The sequence below is a fragment of the Helicoverpa zea genome, chromosome 28 (genome assembly GCF_022581195.2).
Source record: "Helicoverpa zea isolate HzStark_Cry1AcR chromosome 28, ilHelZeax1.1, whole genome shotgun sequence".
Taxonomy (NCBI): Eukaryota; Metazoa; Arthropoda; class Insecta; order Lepidoptera; family Noctuidae; genus Helicoverpa; species Helicoverpa zea.
Window position 1 is genome coordinate 1,588,544 of NC_061479.1, and position 18,638 is coordinate 1,607,181.

General features: G+C 42.8%; 1 protein-coding gene across 1 annotated transcript; it reads right to left on the reverse strand.

Moving 5' to 3' along the window:
* Positions 1–107: 107 nt before the first annotated feature.
* Positions 108–16,001, reverse strand: LOC124643636. Its single transcript, XM_047182651.1, has 6 exons — positions 15,408–16,001; positions 3,386–3,521; positions 2,902–3,032; positions 1,409–1,507; positions 851–910; positions 108–445 (listed from the first exon to the last, which is right to left on the reverse strand). The coding sequence occupies exons 1-6, from the start codon at positions 15,999–16,001 to the stop codon at positions 290–292; spliced, it is 1,176 nt and encodes a 391-aa protein (XP_047038607.1). The 3' UTR covers positions 108–289.
* Between the last annotated feature and the right edge of the window lie 2,637 nt (positions 16,002–18,638).

Sequence of the window (18,638 nt, forward strand, 5' to 3'; positions counted from 1 at the left end):
TGGATAATTGCATTACACATTAAGAACATATAGAGTTGAACCTTTTATACCTCCTTTATATCTACCACACTTTATAAATTTTTTGCAAATTTTTCTTTTATATGTATAACCGACAAGCATTAAAATGTAGCAAAAATTAGCAACATATGTCTACATAAAACTTGGCTAAATACCTATGTTAACTTAAAAAATATGCAGTCATAAAAGTAAGTTTCTACTAAAAAGATTGCCAGCCTACAAAAATAAAGATACTACTAAATTCACTAACGCGAAAGTTACCTAATCTAAGCTAGTTTGTGAGCGATGATTTTGGCTGTTTTTTGTCGTCGTCAGAAAAAGGCGGTAAACCAAAGTATTCCGGCTTGAAATCCTGAAGGGATTTGAGTACCAGTGTTGCTCTTCGAGCGACCTGAGGTGGCAAGCGTGATGGGGGTGTCAGCACAACCTAGAACATACATAGATTTATTTTTCTCATCATCATCTTCCGAGCACTTTTTCCAACTATGTTAGTGTCCAGTCTAACCAGAGGCAGCTGAGTACCAGTGTTTTACAAGGAGCGACTACACATCTGGCCTTCTCAACCCAGTTGCCCGGGCAACACAATACTCCTGCGTAAGACTGATGTCAGTCTTACTGGCTTCTGACTACCCGTAACGACTGCCAAGGATGTTCAATGACAGCCGGGACCTACAGTTTAACGTGCCATCCGAAACACATTCGTTGGTGGGATCGTTGATATCGTGCAATATATAAATAGAAAGCCAAATGCCTAAGTCCTTTTACAATAAAACCCCAACCCCGTCATAGTTGGGAAAAGGCTAGGCAAATAATGTTAATGAAATGAATATACCTGCATTCCTGCTGCCAGTCCAGCTTCTAAGCCAACTAGTGAATCTTCGAACACGAGGCACTGAAATATTGAATAACATGATATGTAGGTACCTATAGAAATCAAATAGGATATCTATCTTATGTAGGAATTGTAGGATCCTATTGTTTTTTTAAACCTCAAGTAGGGTGCCTGTAGTGCTGAACTTCTCAAGATAGGTAGGTACATAATTATTATTAAAAGTATGTATATCTAAATATACCTAACTAATATCCTTAGAAAAAACCGAACCGAGAAATTGTTTCAATTCCAAAAACCAAGGGTAAGGTATTTAATCCGGGCCGTAGGTAGTTTCAACGGCGCTACACAAGCACACGCACAGCTAGTTTTGGATATCTTTTACTAAGGCACACACAAGCTTCATAAACTTTTATATGAAACAGCGCGGGTGCCCAATTAAAGCAGTTTCAGACCCTATAGTGACGTTTTAGTTTGTCAATAAACTCACTGCTGCTCTATTGCACCTCTACAATCTGAACCATACTTTGAGGAACTCCCAGTTTAAGACACGTTACGTACCTTGATAGGCTTCGGGTTATCTGGGAACTTGGCAGCAGCCATCAGGTAGATATCAGGGAACGGCTTTCCGCGATCGACATCCGGGTCAGTCGCACACACCTAACACAAACGAGTTAGTCTGTTACAGCCTTTTTATCGTCCCACTGCTGGGCTGCGGCCTCCTCTCACACGGAGAAGGATTGAGCATTAATCACCACGCTTGTCGCTTGGAACAAGCGAGTCAATTTTGAAAAAAATATTTCAGTAATAGATAGCCCATTTATTTAGGAAAGCTATATGATCGTTTTTATCCGGGTGCGTGGAGTCGAATCTCGGAAGCTGTAGTATACAATTTTCCTTTGGGTCTGTAACGTTATAACTCTGGATCTGCTGAAACGATTCTTTGGAGCCACGTTATTTATGGAGTACATAAGGAAGGAAGTATATTAGGTTAATACATAAGGAAAGTTATGAATAAGAGAGTATATAGCAAAGTACATTAGGGACAGTATATAACAGAGTAAATATCATCATCATAATCCTGCCCTTTTTTTTTTTTTTTAACGACGTCAAAAATCATCAAATGACCCCTCCCGCTGCGGGTTAGCAGCGGTGAGGGAGTGTCAGACTCTTACTGACTAAAAACCGTCGTGTTCCGTCATAGGACTTTTATGTGCCAGGGCCGCGGTATCTCTTTCGAACAACCCGCAGCCCCGGCAGGCCTTGGCCCTGCTGGGCCCCGCTGGGGTTGCTGACATCTCTTTGAGGAGCGCGTGGAACAACGCGCGCCGTCGATACGGGTCTGGCGTCTAAGCAGACAGAGGGACGATGAGCCACCCGAACTCACCGCCCACAGACCCACGCCTACGGTGGCCGGGAGTCATCACGCGACACCCGGCGCCCATGGTGTCTACCTGGTCCCGCGCGGCGGCCGGGATGAGAGGTGCGTACTCTCTGGCGTTCCGCCTCCTCCTTCTCGAGCATAACCGCTTCGCAGAAGGAGGCGACGGCATCCCATTCCCTCTCGCCCCGGACCATGGCCTGAACCAGGGCCGGACGCGAGAGGTCGCCGCCGCCCAAAGCCTCGACGAGGACCCGGCGGTGCCCTTCCCATGCGGGGCACACCTGGACTGTGTGGTCCACCGTGTCCTCGGGGCTGTCCGCACAATGGTGACACCCGGGCGCCTCCTCACGACCGATGCGGTGCAGGTACCTCCCGAAACAACTGTGTCCGGTGAGGACCTGCGTCATGCGGTACGTGAGTGCGCCATGACTCCTCCCGAGCCACTCCTCAAAGAGGGGACTTACCGCCACGATGGTGGCGTGCCCATCATAATCCTGCCCTCATCCCAACTTTTATTTACGAGTCAGCGCAGCATATGTAAGGGAGTTTATAGGGAAATAGTAAACATAAAAGGGACTGCCTAAAAAGAAATAAGTATGTCGAAAGAAATAAGTAAATTAGGTGCTGATGAAACCGCGGTTTTCAGCTAGATATATGTTCAAAATCTCACCATGTGATTGAACAGTCTGAATATTTGAGGCTTCGCAGCCATGTGGAGTCTGACTGCTCTCCGCGAGGAATTGGTAGCCAGCGCGAACTTGATCCCCTTCTCGTACAGGTGCTGTAGAAGACGTTCAGCCCCTGGAACACATGAGAACTATTATAGATCTTTGAGGAGCTCGTGGCTAACTTACACCCACGCCACTTTCAAAAGCCTTCGCCACGCGTCTTTTAAAATACCTAAAACCTTTAAAATATCACCTAAATCTATATAAGGATCGTTTTTGTCACCATTCGATATGCGGGTGAAACCGCGTGCAGAAGTTGGTACTACATAAAGATAGGTACACGGCAGACGTTTTTTAAGCGAATTGTATCAAACCATAAGATAGGCAGTCGCTCCATGTGGCACACTGGTACTCAGCTGAATCCGGTTAGACTGGAAGCCGACCCCTACATAGTTGGGGAAAAGGCTCGGGAGATGATGTCTATACCTTTCTGCAACGGCGCATGTGGTAGTTTAGATCTGCTCGCATCCTGAAGTTCCCGTTGCAGCTGGTCAGCAGTGATGTTCATACGCAACTCCTTCACCACATTCGCGCACACCTCCTTGTCAGTCGAACCGGTGTTCTGCAAGAGAAAGCAAATTAAACAAATAAACATATTGAATTTATAACGACGTTCCTTAGCTAATCATTTATTGTCATCAGAACTCAGTGCGTGTGCAAAATTTCATCCTAATCAAAAACCGGGAAGTGAGCCAAATTAAGATTCCAAGATTTACTTTACACACATAGGTATTAGTTACAAGTTAAGCCAATATAAGCGTGTTAATGTTGTAAACTTAAAAGTTACGTACGTATGCAGTTAGTACATCTGTATGTGTGTGTGTTTGTTACTCTTTTACTTTAAAACGGCTGAACCGATTGAGATTTTTGTTGCACGGACAGTTCAGAGCCCGAAAAAAAACATAGGGTACTTTTAATCCTTGTACGGGATGTAGTTTTCTCATAACGCAGGTGAAACCGTGGGGAACAGCTATTGATTATAAACTCGAAACTTTAGATGGATGTTTGTTTGTGTGTCAAAGTAAAGTATCTGAACGGATTGACATTAAATTCAGTATGGTGATAGGTAGAACTCAGAAAATGGCTAGAAGTTCTGGGGGGCTTATAAATATCCTTACCGTAGCATCGCCACACGATCCTGACAAAGCCCACTGTGTTTTTGACGCAGCTACCCACTGACACGTTACCTGAGCACATTGGAGAACAGTGCCTTCAAATAGCCTTCAAAATTGGCGATACATCTTCTTCGAATCTGGCTAATCACACCTCACACAATCTTAACACATACAATCTTTTTACGGTTCAGCAAAAGCTCTTCCACTTTGTGTAAAACGGAAAAGAGTATCAGCTACCACCCAGCGGGGCCCAGCAGGGCCAAAGTCTGCCGGGGCTGCGGGATTGTTCGAAAGAGTTACCACGGCGCTGGTACATAAAAGGCCTACGACGGAACACGACGGTGTTTAGTCAGTAAGGGTCTGACACTACCTCACCGCTGCTAACCCACAACGGGAGGAGTCATTTGATGATTTTTGAGGTCGAAAGCGTCAGTCACCACGAAGAGACTATTTATATCTCCTACTATCAATGTATCGTCACTTCTGCTGAAATGTAGGCAACTGTGGAATCTGTGCCTATTAAATCGGATTATTCTCTAGTTTAACTTTAGTTCTCTAGATTAAGTTTAAATACTAACGCGCATTTGAAGCTCTTTTGTATATTTCTTGCCGTGATTTGCGCATATTTCTTTGAGTATTTTATGGTATTGTGATTCGGAATCTGCAAGCAGTATATAATAAAGTTAGTCGTGTATTATTATGTGTTTGCCTTGGGTTGCCCGGGTAACAGGGTTGAGGAGGTCAGATCGGCAGTCGCTCCTTGTAAAACACTGGTACTCAGCTGCATGCGGTTAGACTGCAAGCCGACCCCAACATAGATGGGAAAAGGCTCGGGAGATGATTTTAATGATATTCTATCCATACCTATCACGGTACCATCTAAATCAAAGACGCAGTGGGTCACTTTTTTGAAATTCCTTGCTCTCGAAGACGCCCTTCCTGATTGAACTTGCGACGGAAAAAACGGCCTGGATTTGGTCCCCAACGACCGAGCCGAAAAAATTTTAGCATTGCCCTGCCTATCCGTTAGAATTTTTGAAGTAAAAATTTGGTAACTGTCCGAAGTAAACCCTTACGGCAGGCGAACTTGGAAATTTTAATCACATAATCGACTTGTGATTTCCGTGAAATTTTACGTCAATGTCATTATGACGTCACTTTATATCGTAACAGTCAATGCTGTCATCCAAACCAATGTATGGGAAAGTCTTGCAAAAGTAGGTTTCAATTAATGAACTGTCGGGCCGTGGGGTCCAAGTGTTCATCTCCTATAAAAAGAACTGGCGAAGCGGTTTGCTGGCACTTCAAGTGATCCAAAGGCTGGTTTTTATTTTGGACAAAAAATAAGCGTAGATATTCTTGAGTAGGTACGTTCCCGGTGGGCGGTGATCAGGATTTTTTGATGCAATTTTTTTTTTAATTATTGTTATTAGTGTAGTTTATTTCAGTTTACATATTAGATGTATATAATATGTAAATCAACCAAAAATACTTTGACATCTTTTGAGTGTGAGGGATATATCTGTTCTCATTAATGTTCTTGCTCTATCATGTTGTTATCATTATTATTTCTTTTTTCTTTTGCTTTGTATAACTTGGTTTGTTTAATTTATTAACTTCTTAAAATAGTTTGTATAATAATTTTCTCTTATAACTTCCTAGTTCAACTTGCATTGTATAACTTTCTCAGAGTCAACTCAAAAAATATTGTAAGCATTTCTTTTTCACGTTATTATCGTATGTATCAATACATACAAATTGTAACACCTATTATGTTTTTAAAAAGAGTAACCATGGAGTTTCTTGCCCGTTCTTCTCCATAGGAAGCTACTTTTGGAATGGGCAACTAGAATCAAACTTATTTATAATTTTGACGTTCATAAGTGCTTGTAAAAGCCTACATGAAATAAATGATTTGATTTGATTTGATATAATAAGACGTGTGAATGTGGATGGATGAGACATCGGTAGACCGAGGAAAAAATGGATTGATTGTCTGAAAGAGGACACGAAAAAGAAGAGAGTGGATGTTAGTCGACGACTGACCAGAATGGAAGCGGAAAACATATTGCGCCGACCACAAATAACTAGGGAACGGGGCAGGATGAAGAAAAACAATTGTTTTCAATGACCTTACCTAAACCTATACGTACTATTATATTATTAATGTGGAAGTAACTATGTTACCTACGGAATATATTTTCGTAGCTAAGCAGTAAAGACTGACCCTTTTATAAATAGTAGATACCGGTTCACGTGCAGACAGCTTTAATTAATATGTATTATTTTTAATTACTTTAACTGTATTCACAGTTAAACAGTTTGTTAAGGGACTCCATCAAAGCCAGATGTTCTTTAAACTAACAATAGAATAGACCTGCGTGATGACAGGGCTAAACAATAGTGATTCTAATTAGTCCACATTTTAGATTGATCAACTATATTGGGCACATATTTTTTATTTACATCCTATTTTTATTTATTTCCTATTTGGCGGAGTCCCTGAGCTGAAAAACATTCCTTTTCGCACAGCACATATGTATATCTCAGATTTGGTTGAGTACTTTCCTAAATGTTGGTATCATGTTTCGGAAGTCGGAGAGCATATGAGACCCACACTCCACAAAAGCGTAGATGATCTCTCTCCTGTCATGGGAACCAATCAATAAAAAATGTTATTAAAACATGTAGCGTTAATGCCGCAAGACAATTAATCGAGGCTCGGATGCAAGATGTTGTACTACTTTAATTATTTATTTATTACTTACTAAAAGGTAAATTTTATTAAGTACAAAATGTCCAACAAAACTATATTTATACTATATATAAACTATATACATATGTCTTACATATGCACATGCAGTAAGGGTCCTACCTTCCCGCGCATATCGATCGGTTCATAAGAGCTCTTTCATGTTTGTGGATTGTCGCCAACAATTTTTCGCGCACTTTCAGGAGTCACTGTTTCAACCTTTGTACCAGGAGTTTGAAAACTGTTTTTAGAACGCCCTCACAATTACAATCCACGCATAACCGCGCGTTAAAGGTTTCCAAACAACTAAACCGATTTGAAAAATTCTTTCACTGCCGGGAAGCTACACTGCTCCCGAGTAACATAGGCTATATTTTATCCCGGTACGAGTAATAGTTCCCACGGGATGAGGGTGAAACCGTGGGAAAATGGCTAGTTATGAATACTAGTATTTATTAAAGTAACTTGGTTTGTCTGTCCGTCGCGCTCAAAAGCCAAAACTTTCAACTTGTCTTGGGTTTACAATTTACAATTCACGCGGGCAGATGTACTCATTGTTTTGTTTTTTCTTTTATTTTCTATATATACATTGCGTTTTATTGTAATTAGTAGTTAAAGTGCGTCATTTACACTAGATTTCAGTACATAAAATAATGTAAACAAATGTAAGTAACAAAAAAATGCCACGTCACTCTGACATTGACGTATGGGTAAGTGACTTTCCGCCATCTTTGCGAGAAGGTGAAAGAACGATTAACGATTTCGGTTTAAAAATAACAACAAACCAAACAATTTTAAATGGATTTAGTACGGTAGATTCTAGTTTTGATTTCGGGAGTAGGTACCTAACTCTATAATTAACTACAACTACAATGTAAGTTATTTATTTACATAAACATTTAACTACAAGTAAGTAATATTAACTTACGTTAAAAGTAAAAAGCTATCCTAGTATAAACGAAAACTAAAAAGCATAAAAAAATTCGTCCCCATCGCTGTCGACTGGGAGCGTGCCTAAGAGGCTGGCAGCATTACCTCGTTGGATCGCCATGCTGATCCTGTGTCCGAGGTAATACCCAGCCTTTCGGTCACGAGAAGTAGGTTCTTAATTATAATTACTCCCGACAAGCAAATAAGTTATAGAGGGATCAGAAAGGCAGTCGCTCCATGTGACACACTGGTACTCAGCTGCGTCCGGTTAGACTGGAAGCTGACCCAAAAATTAACACTTTGAGCTCACGTGAGACGTCAAATTAGCTTCAGAATTGCAAAGTTATTTCGCGCACTATGCCTATTTCCCTTTCATCAATTATTTATGAAATAAAAAAAATGTTTTTTAAGTAGGCACAATGTCTACTGCGAATATATTTTGCAAATCATCATTATAATCAAGTAGAATAAGTTCATGGTCATGTCGCATGTGATTTACGTACTAATTCAAAATCAAAAAAAGTTTTTTCAAGGTAGGCTGAAAATCAGCACTTTTCGTCAGAATTAGATCAGACTTCACCACTTTCCATGTGTATTTGCTGGGAAGAAGAAGTGGCTCAACAAACTCCCCAGCAACACATATCTGTTTGTCTTGTACAAAATCTAAAAAATTACAATCTCAATACAAAATTATGTCTCATAATATACTGATTAAAAAAAGGATGTCACTCAAATAAGATGCCTGCAATTATCATATGGCCTTTTCCCAAGGAGGTATGTGGATCCGGCAGCTGTATTACAAGAAGCGACTACCTACTCGTACCTGATCTCCTCAACCCAGTTATCCGGGCAACCCCTTGCTTAGACTGGTTGTTAGATTTTCTGGCTTCTGATTTTTTTCAAATGACAGCCGGGATTCACCAATGTATCATGCCTTGAATTGATCACCAAAGGATGATCAAATCACATACCGACCGTGCCAAACATTACTTAAGAGGACGAATTGGAATTTTTGGCGCCAAGGATCTCAATTTTTCTCAGTAAATACAAAACGGATCAAAATACAACTTGGTTACCTGAAAGTTCATGATATAAACGTTATTTTGCTAGACGTCAAAACATGATTAGGTAACTTTTATAACAGAGAAAAATATATCAAACATACCTCTTTTTAAAAAGAGATTCACATATTATGGGCAAACGGGGCCGATTTAAGCCTCTTAACTTTTTTAGTAGTTGAGTATATACATACTCTTTAAAATTGTAGAAGGAATTTTTATCAAATTATCATTTCTAAATAATAAAATTACAAAACCATTTTGTCGCTTACGACTTTTAGTTATAAGCTAGCGCGCGTATTGTTATCCTCGCCCCGCTCAGACGCTCCGACCCCTTTTGGCGCCTTAGATGCGCGTGCCGGTTATGGAATTATTGTTGACCAATTCCTCGCCTTAATCTTATGATCGATCGATCCGCGCAGCTTTGACTTAGCACCGAGCCCTTCCTTCTTTGAATTACTTAGGTTCCTACAATACAACGAGTTCTATAATTTCTGTGAATAATTATTATCAAATGACCCTTATACTGACCAGACTTTTGTTGACTAAACCCACCTCTGTGTTTTCTCCATACTTTTTCCTTCTTCTTATCGAGTGAGCTGCAGGTTTAATCACCTAACAAGTCCTAGTGTCAGAGTTTTCTCAAATCCGCCTGACGGCCTCTGACGTGGAATTGTAACAACGACTGCTACTGAGTAGCATTCGGGGACGCCGGCGACACGTGTCCTCTTAGGCACGGGGGTGCAACACAGCCAACTTTCTTTTTCCTACAATTATAGCTTCGTCACGAACTGAGCCACAGCACTTTAAAAACATAAAAAAATGCACGATCATTCACCCTGATTTGACCCTAACAGAATATACGAATAAGCCCTAAGTTGGTTACTCGTAGCGTCATATGTAGTTTGCTTATAAATAAATACCTACATATTATGTGACAACGCGTTGGATAGACATTTTAAAGGAATTAATTAGAAAATTGTTGGGTTTATTCTGAAACAGTACTCTTTCATCTATACTTATATTAACCTAGCGACCCGCTCCGGCTTCGCACGTGATAACAGTATTTCCCCACTATTTAATGGATGTTATTATACCTACATGTAAACATTCCTCTTCAATCACTCTATCTATTTAAAATATTAAACAAACGCATCAAAATCTGTTGCGTATTTTTGAAGATTTTTAAGCGTACAAAGCTACACGGGAAATAGGGATACAGGGACAGAAAAAGCGACTTTATTTTTATACTCCTTCGTATCAAGATAGTTCTCAGAACTATTATACTCACTCGGTCAAAAGGTACACTATACATATATATTACTTCCTCAAGCCTCAAACGGACTATCTAACGTGTAGATAAAGGCGAGATTCCACTATTATGTTGCACTTCGAATTTTTGTTCGCGATTAAATGTACCCAAACAATTTTGTTAGTCTTGCTATAAGATAGAACGAAACTAGCCTAAAAAAATATAATAAATATGTATTATCAAATCACGTTTGTCATTTAAAAGTGTGTACACAATGGAAAAACTTACAGAATAACGCTGCGCATACTTTTTTCTATAAATTATTTATATTTTTGTTCTAATTAAATATTTATATATATTTTGATAATGTCGCCTAGTAGAGTGTCGACTTAGTTACTCTATAACCAGTGGTTGTTTCACATAGTTGTTTATTTATCGTTCCTAAATTGGTAAGTTACATAAAACTTTTTTTATAACATCTAAGTAGGAAGATACGTTAACTTTTCTTGAAATCTTTGTGATGAATATGGCTGATCTCCTTAGAAAACAGACACCGTGAACAAAAATCGGTCTAGCTAGACGCCATTATTAGGTAATAACTGACCTATCTAAAATTAATTACCATTTTAAAACAATGTATTAAAACAAACAAAGAAAAGTCTCGAGGAAACCTGGCCTATGAAGTCTGAAATCACCAACCCGCATTGAGCAAGCGTGGTGAGTTACGCTCAATCCTTCCCTTTGTGAGAGGAGGCCGCAGCCCAGCAGTGGGACGATAAAAAGGCTGTATCAGTAACAGCAACTAGTCCTGCTTAGTACAGAAATGTACATGTACGTCAATAGTGCAGTGGTTAGGGTCCGAACCCACGACCTTTCCATTAATTAGCGATTCAATTAATTATAAATTCAAACTCCTGGTTTCTTTGTTTTCACTACAATTGTTTTCTTTCACCGTGGGAACCCAATTGGCCCGATGGTTGGTTGACAGGTTATTTGTGTGAAGATGATCATGAATCCAATTAAGGTTTAATCACCACGCTTGCTCATGCGGGTTGGTGACTTCAGACTTTATAGTCCAGGTTTCCTCAAGATGTTTTTATTCACCTCTTTTATCAGCCATTGGTGTTCAAGATATACTTAATAAGCAGGACTAGTATTAATGTGTTATCAATTTTACTCTAGAATTGCTTAACCAGATAATGAAGATAGACCCTTCCCAATATCCTATCTAGTCAGTCATATTATTTTTTTATATCTATCTTTTGTTTTGCTTAGGTACTGAATATCTATAGGTTTTTGAAATTGCTTATAAGCGGCTAATGTTCCCAAGTTCTCGTTCCCAATATTATATCATTTATTTTTCCTTAATTCTTCTATATGTCTTATAGTGAGACTTACACTTTGTCAGCCCAAAATGCCGCCACAGCGAGAGCACGGCCGGAGGCGCTCATTAAAATTTGTGTTGTTTTTCTACTAACATTAGGATAAGGAATTACTATCACTTGTATGGATCTCTGGTCTGAAATAAATAATTTATTATTATTATCTTGTATGTCTCTACCAGACCTCGGGACTACAGAGTCCCGGATTTTTGGGAGGCGAACGTGGGGCCGAAGCCAACACGCTGAAGCCCTTTTGAGACAACTTTAATGAAATGGTGACACAAAACCGACGATTATCCCTGTATACACTATAGAAATGTACCCAAGGACAATCCCCGGTTCTGTGCTAAACTATTGCTAACTATGGATGAAAACTACTTGGGCTATTGTGAGTGATGGGATGCTAATGGACTAGGAATGGGAAACTACGGGAACTATGACACCTGCCGATGACAATGTATTAAATACATGTAAAAATGGCAGGTGGAGACTCGCCAAATCACTTACTGGGCCCCCGGGAATCAGTCGCTAAATCGCAACAAGAGGGCAACAGGTACATGAGCGGCTGAAGGGTGGGGATACCTCGGCGGACTTCAAACGCAGATCACGCGCTTCCTGTGGGTCCAGCATCACCGGCCCACTCGCCACTTACCACGAGGCACCTACCCTCCGAGCGGGCTGCTAACCCTACTCTAGCGACTCCACTCCGACCGGCCGATGAAGGCAAGCCAAGAGGCGGGAGACCTATCCCCCGTCATGCTTCACTCCGGCAGGCCGGAGATGGGGGACAGCATACTCTCCCTGGAGCACTCGGATATATAGCCCCGCGGGGTCGCTACTCCCCGTCATCCGCCTCAGATGCCCTGAGGGGCTTATTATTATGGTATTTATTTATTTTCAAGCATATAATTTACATTTTTAAATATTAAATATAAAAATAAAAAACATTTAAAAATATAAAAAATAGGTTGCCACCGATATCGGGCACAGGGTCCAAGGTGCACGTGCCGTATCAAGGAGTACTTCTGAATCAGTCCCTTGATCCAGCCGCCCAACGAGAGCCTCCTGAGGTGTTCGTCGAGGCTCTGGGCTATTAAACCATTGGCCGTAACGACAATCGGCACAACAACAGCCGTGTCGACACTCCACATGGCGACAACCTCGTGCGCTAAGTCGAGATACTTTATTTGTTTCTCTTTCTCAGCTTTCACAAGGTTCTCGTCATGCGGAACGGCGACATCGACTATCATCGCGCGGCGCGCTGATCGATCTATCACCACAATATCAGGCTTATTGGCTACAATAGTCCTGTCAGTGATGATAGATCAATCCCAGTACAACGTGATATGGTCCTTTTCGAGAACTGGGTCGGGCGCATACTTGTAGTACGGTACCTCAAGGTCTACAAGGTTGTATTGCAGAGCAAGCTGCTGGTGGATAATCTTGGCCACTTGGTTATGTCTGTGCAAATATTCACCATTAGCCAAACGAGAACAACCAGATATAATATGTCTGATAGACTCACCCGGATGGTGACATGCCCGACATATGTCAACCGTCCCGTCTTTCACGATATATCTCCGGTAGTTATTCGTAAGGATAACTTCGTCCATAATTGCACATACAAACCCTTCGGTTTCTCCAAACAAGTCACCGAAGCGTAGCCAAGATACGGACGCATTGAAGTCTACATCGGGGCCATGAAGAGCCCCGAAGAAGCGTCCGTGTAGCTGTTTGCTCTGCCATACCTCCTTGCGATCATGGGTAGTTAGTACCACAGGTCTGCGCCAGTTCTCATTTGCCAACGATAGCGGGGTGAGTCCTTTGTCCACTGCTACCATATCACGATGCATACCCACGTCGCTTTTGAGAAGATATTCTCTGAGACTGCACACCTCACGGTTGTGGAGCGTCTTTGCATTTAAAAAGCCTCGGCCTCCACATTTCCGTGGGATGTACAGTCTCATCACCGACGATCGTGGGTGATGCATTCGTTCTGCGGTCAGCAGTGTGCGGACTCTCCTATCCAAGGCATCCAATTCAGTTTGAGTCCATTTGAGTATGCCGAAGGAGTACATCAGGACTGGCATGACCCAACCATTATAGGCGCGAACCTTGTTGCCGCCTGATAAGGAACTTTTTAGGACCTTATTCAGGCGGCCAAAGAAACGCTCCCGTAATGACTGTTTCATGACAGCCACATTGATGCCTAACCCCTCCGCCATACCCAAGTATTTATATGTATCGTTTGCGGAGAGTGATCTCAGGTTTATGGAATCTGAGAGTTGTACTCCCTCAGATTCCACAATTCCCCCTCGCTTTACATGCATGACTGCACATTTGTCCACACCGAACTCCATCCTGATGCAACTACTGAAATTTTCAGTGATCTTCAGTAGCTTCATCAGCTGCAGTTCTGTAGTGGCAAACAGTTTCAGATCATCCATATAAAGCAAATGGGATATAACCTGACCCCCTCTCCGCAAAGGATAGCCCAGCCCCGAACCCTCTAGCAATGTGCTCAAAGGGTTCAAGGCCAGGCAAAACCAAAGTGGACTCAAACTGTCACCCTGGAATATTCCCCGCTCGATCTTAATAGGATCGCCGGTCCCTTCAATTTGTCTACATCCTGGATAGTGAAGAACCGTTCTCCATTGCTCCATACATGACGCAAGAAAGGCGCGTAGAGTTGTATTTATTTTATACAACTCCAGTACCCTCCTAAGCCATGCATGGGGGACCGAGTCGTAGGCCTTCTTATAGTCTATCCAACATGTCGACAAATTCTTTCGGGATCGTCGAACCTGTTGGCTGATGACCATATCAGTGAGGAGCAGCTCCTTAGTAGCACGGGACCCCTTCTTACATCCATTTTGAGAAACTGACATAATTGAATATTTTTCAATATGTTGGTTTATTTTTAATCTCAAAATAGATGTAAGAAGTTTATAGACCGTCGGTAAACAAGTGATCGGTCTATAATTTTTGGGTTCCGCGGTACTGCCTGATTTATGGAGCAGATGGGTAACTCCTGTTGTTAGAAACTGTGGGAGCGACCCGGCTTCTAAGGATGACTGAAACTGTGATGCTAAACAGGGGTGTGAACTTTGCAGCCACTTTAACCAGAAATTGTGCAGTCCATCCGGTCCTGGTGATTTCCAGTTTTGCATCGGACGAACTGCACAGGCTACGTCGGAGGAGGTAATATTGACCTCCTCCATTTCTGGTATTTGTTCACACTTCCGTTCAACATCACGTGTCCAGTCACCCTCCTCGTGAAATACGGGCGTCGACCAGAGGTTGCGCCAAAACGTGTTTGTGGCACCATCATCCGGCCGGCTCCCGTCCATCACGTATTGCTCAGGTCGCTCCCAAGTTCTATATACCCATCTTTGATCACTCTGGAACATACGATTCTGGGTGTAACGTTCTACCCGTCGTTTATACCTTCGAATACGGCTAGCCCATGCACAGACTTTTTGCTTCAGGAAGTCGATGCGCTCCGCGATACGCGGCATATATTCATGAGGACTGAGTCCAGTCCCCATGAATGCACGTCTCACAAAGCGCATCACCCGTGGTCGGGTATTACCCTCCCTGAAGCAATATAGTTTGCCGATGAGTACTCTGGCCCCCTCGATACGACGCTCAATCCTGCACTGCCAAGCTGGTACCGCTGATTTTGGTCGTGTAGCTCTGTTACTGTCAGGGAATTTGACATTAGCTACACGACATGCAGCAACAGCCGCGCAATACATAATTGAGTGTGTATCAAGGAGGTCTTCGCTGTTTTCAAAATATTTTTCCAACAGCGAATCCAGAGCACACACCAACGCCCTATTCTGTCTGTGCATAGGCAAGCGAGGTAGTCGCGGTCGGTTTTCGACGGGTGAGTACCTAAATTCCTGAATCGCATCCTCCAGAGCACTCCTCACACGTTCGTTGCACTGAGTACTTACCGTTACAACCCTATTGTCCTCATCCCGTTCAACGAGATTGGACCGCGGCGTGACTCCGCCTGAAGGTGGCGGTGGCACCGCGGCCTGTGACGAGGTGGTGACCATAGGGCTGCTCAGCATCTCTAAGCGCAGCCGATCAAGTGCGGCGTCGTCCAGTCTGTGATTGCGCTGGATAACCCGCACCTGATCCGACAGTCGTTGGGCCGATACGTTGACGGCTGGCTCAAGCACCTGGAACAGAGACAGCATCCTATCACGGCACGCAGTGAGGTTAGTTCCTCCCTCTGTGGACCCGTAGTATGCGCGCATGACGTTCTCATTCATTTTCTGAGTCCATCTCATGCGCTGCACACAACCACCGGTAGCGGGGACCCTGCTAGGGACCTGATGGTCCCCCGATCCCAAGCCCGTCGGTGGCCGGCGTCTCCCCTGCCGACGTACAGGTGGTGGCGACGTCGGCGGAGAGAAGTAGTACGACGCAGCTGCAGCCGCCGGTATCACTGGTGGTCCGGGGTCCGGCGGCGGCGAGGCGGAGCTGAGCGACGATCCCGGAGGTGGTAGTCGTGCGCGTAGGCGGGCCGCTCTCGTCAACATTATTAGTTTTCTCTCACATAGCCGATGCACATTGCTGATTTTTTAAAGAGTTTCTTGTCGTCTTTCTCGTTTCTCATTTTAGTCGTGTTACTATTTTCCTGTTTTTTTGGGTATTTCAATACATTATGTATAAAATATATATGTAAATTATTAATTTTTATTGAAAAGATTTGGAGAGCAAAAAAATGTGACAGTGACGTTGACGTTGCGACATTGTTATTATTTTTTTTTTTATGTTTTTTTGTCTCCCTCGGAAGGGGTATAAGCTCCAATCACACGGGCCATAGCCAAGCGTGATTGGGGGACTAAGAAATAGAATAGGTGGATGATACGGATGATGTTGTAAGGCATTTTCTGGTGATTCGACAAGTATTTAGTGTGACGGCTTTCTGAAGAATGTGGGATATGAATTGTGGGATCTGGACGATTTCTAGACTACGTTTTAAACTTTTTGGTATAATACCCGTTGATGAAATAACTATCGGGACGATATGGATTGTTTGCGCGAAGAGGTTGTCTGTAGGCTGTTCTATTTTGCCCTAATTCCGTGATTCGGTAATAATTTCTAACAATACATTCGTTTTGCTCAGTTGTCCAGCGTCTTCGTTGACCTCCTACATGTTGAGTATGTGATTGTGTGTTTTGGTCGGTGTGTGTTTGTTGTAGGTAATTGGCGACGTCGTTTCTTATTTCGTCTAATGTTTGTTGTGGTAGCAATTTACTTCTAACTATCGCTCTGCATTGGTCTCCTAATCTTTGTCGAGACGCCTGCATTTCCGGAAACTTTTGAGAAAACTCACTGTGAAGTTGTTGTAAGTACACTTTATTTGTGTTCAACTTAGTTGCTATGAGGTACGTGCGCCAGATGAATTTATTCATTTCTTCTGACCATCGTTTGCGCGCACGACTTGTTCCTGAGGCGGGTGCAGGTTCAGCGGCTGGTGCCTCCTGCACAACATCCTCAGGTAACGGAGAGTGGGATGCATTCCCATCGGGTATGAGTGTATTCTCGGTAAAACTGACAATTGAAGGTGATGATGAGCGTGAAGGTACGTATGATATCGTACTTGGACTATAGGGTTCTATTGGACTACTCATTCTGTCTACTTCTGAACTGATTTCGGCTGTAGCATATTGTATGGTGGGAGCCCGCCTGGTCAACTCCTCACCACTGACGGATCGCATGCTGAGACACCCAGCGTCAGCTCCAGGTGTGCCCCGGTGATCGCCCCCGGGCAGCGGCCCTATACGTTTCTTCTTGGATCTAGTTTCCATATTGGAGGTGTTGGTTTGGGACCGTTAGTTAGAAGAGTGCGTCAAGGTGTTAGCGACTTTTATGTTCGTACCTCCTGCTTTTATTGCAGGGTTGGGTCTAGCTGTTATGACCTCTAGATTAATTGCTCATGCCTCCTCTAAGCCCCCCCACCACGTCAAGGTGGCCCCATGGGGGGGTTATTATTATTATCTTGTATGTCTCTACCAGACCTCGGGACTATAGAGTCCCGGATTTTTGGGAGGCGAACGTGGGGCCGAAGCCAACACGCTGAAGCCCTTTTGAGACAACTTTAATGAAATGGTGACACAAAACCGACGATTATCCCTGTATACACTATAGAAATGTACCCAAGGACAATCCCCGGTTCTGTGCTAAACTATTGCTAACTATGGATGAAAACTACTTGGGCTATTGTGATGGGATGCTAGTGGACTAGGAATGGGGAAACTACGGGAACTATGGCACCTGCCGATAACAATGTAATAAATACACGTAAAAATGGCAGGTGGAGACTCGCCAACTCACTTACTGGGCCCCCGGGAATCAGTCGCTAAATCGCAACAAGGGGGCAACAGGGACATGAGCGGCTGAGAAGGGTGAGGATACCTCGGCGGACTTTAAACGCAGATCACGCGCTCCCTGTGGGTCCAGCATCACCGGCCCACTCGCCACTTACCACGAGGCACCTACCCTCCGAGTGGGCTGTTAACCCTGCTCTAGCGACTCCACTCTGACCGGCCGATGAAGGCAAGCCGAGAGGCGGGAGACCTATCCCCCGTCATGCTTCACTCCGGCAGGCCGGAGATGGGGGACAGTATACTCTCCCTGGAGCACTCGGATATATAGCCCCGCGGGGTCGCTACTCCCCGTCATCCGCCTCAGATGCCCTGCGGGGCTTATTATTATTATTATTAGGTCCCGCCGCGAGCAAGTTTTAGGGCTTAATAAAGATAGCTTTTTGATTGTACCGGCCTAATGTCAATAACCTATCTTTAGTAATCAACTCAACAGATAGACCGAACAAATGGAATGCCCGTTAGTACGTTTTCTGAAAGTTACAATACCACACGTTTAAGTCACGCGTAATTGTAATAATTAATTCGAAATTAACTTCAGAATAAATTATAAAACGTTTAGTTTTACAACTGTTAGATACTAACAATGACAATTTAAATAATTGCGATTAAAACAACAATAAATGATGACACGCAGAAACATTATTAAGTAGATATTTACAAGTACGAATGTCATACTAGATTTTTTTCTACTGTTTGAATATTTGAATTATCCTATTCAACCTTTTAGAGTTTGAAATTCATTCACCTTCTGAAGATATACTTCCAACATTATTCGCGTACATT

What these genes read in the sequence shown, in the direction of transcription:
- LOC124643636 (XM_047182651.1), bottom strand. Translation starts at nt 16,001, where the DNA reads ATGTTGACGAGAGCGGCCCGCCTACGCGCACGACTACCACCTCCGGGA. An exon ending in ACATGCGCCGTTGCAGAAAG is followed by an intron (nt 3,033 to 3,385) that starts GTATAGACATCA and finishes CATGTGTTCCAG; the next exon opens with GGGCTGAACGTCTTCTACAG. An exon ending in ATAACCCGAAGCCTATCAAG is followed by an intron (nt 911 to 1,408) that starts GTACGTAACGTG and finishes TCAATATTTCAG; the next exon opens with TGCCTCGTGTTCGAAGATTC.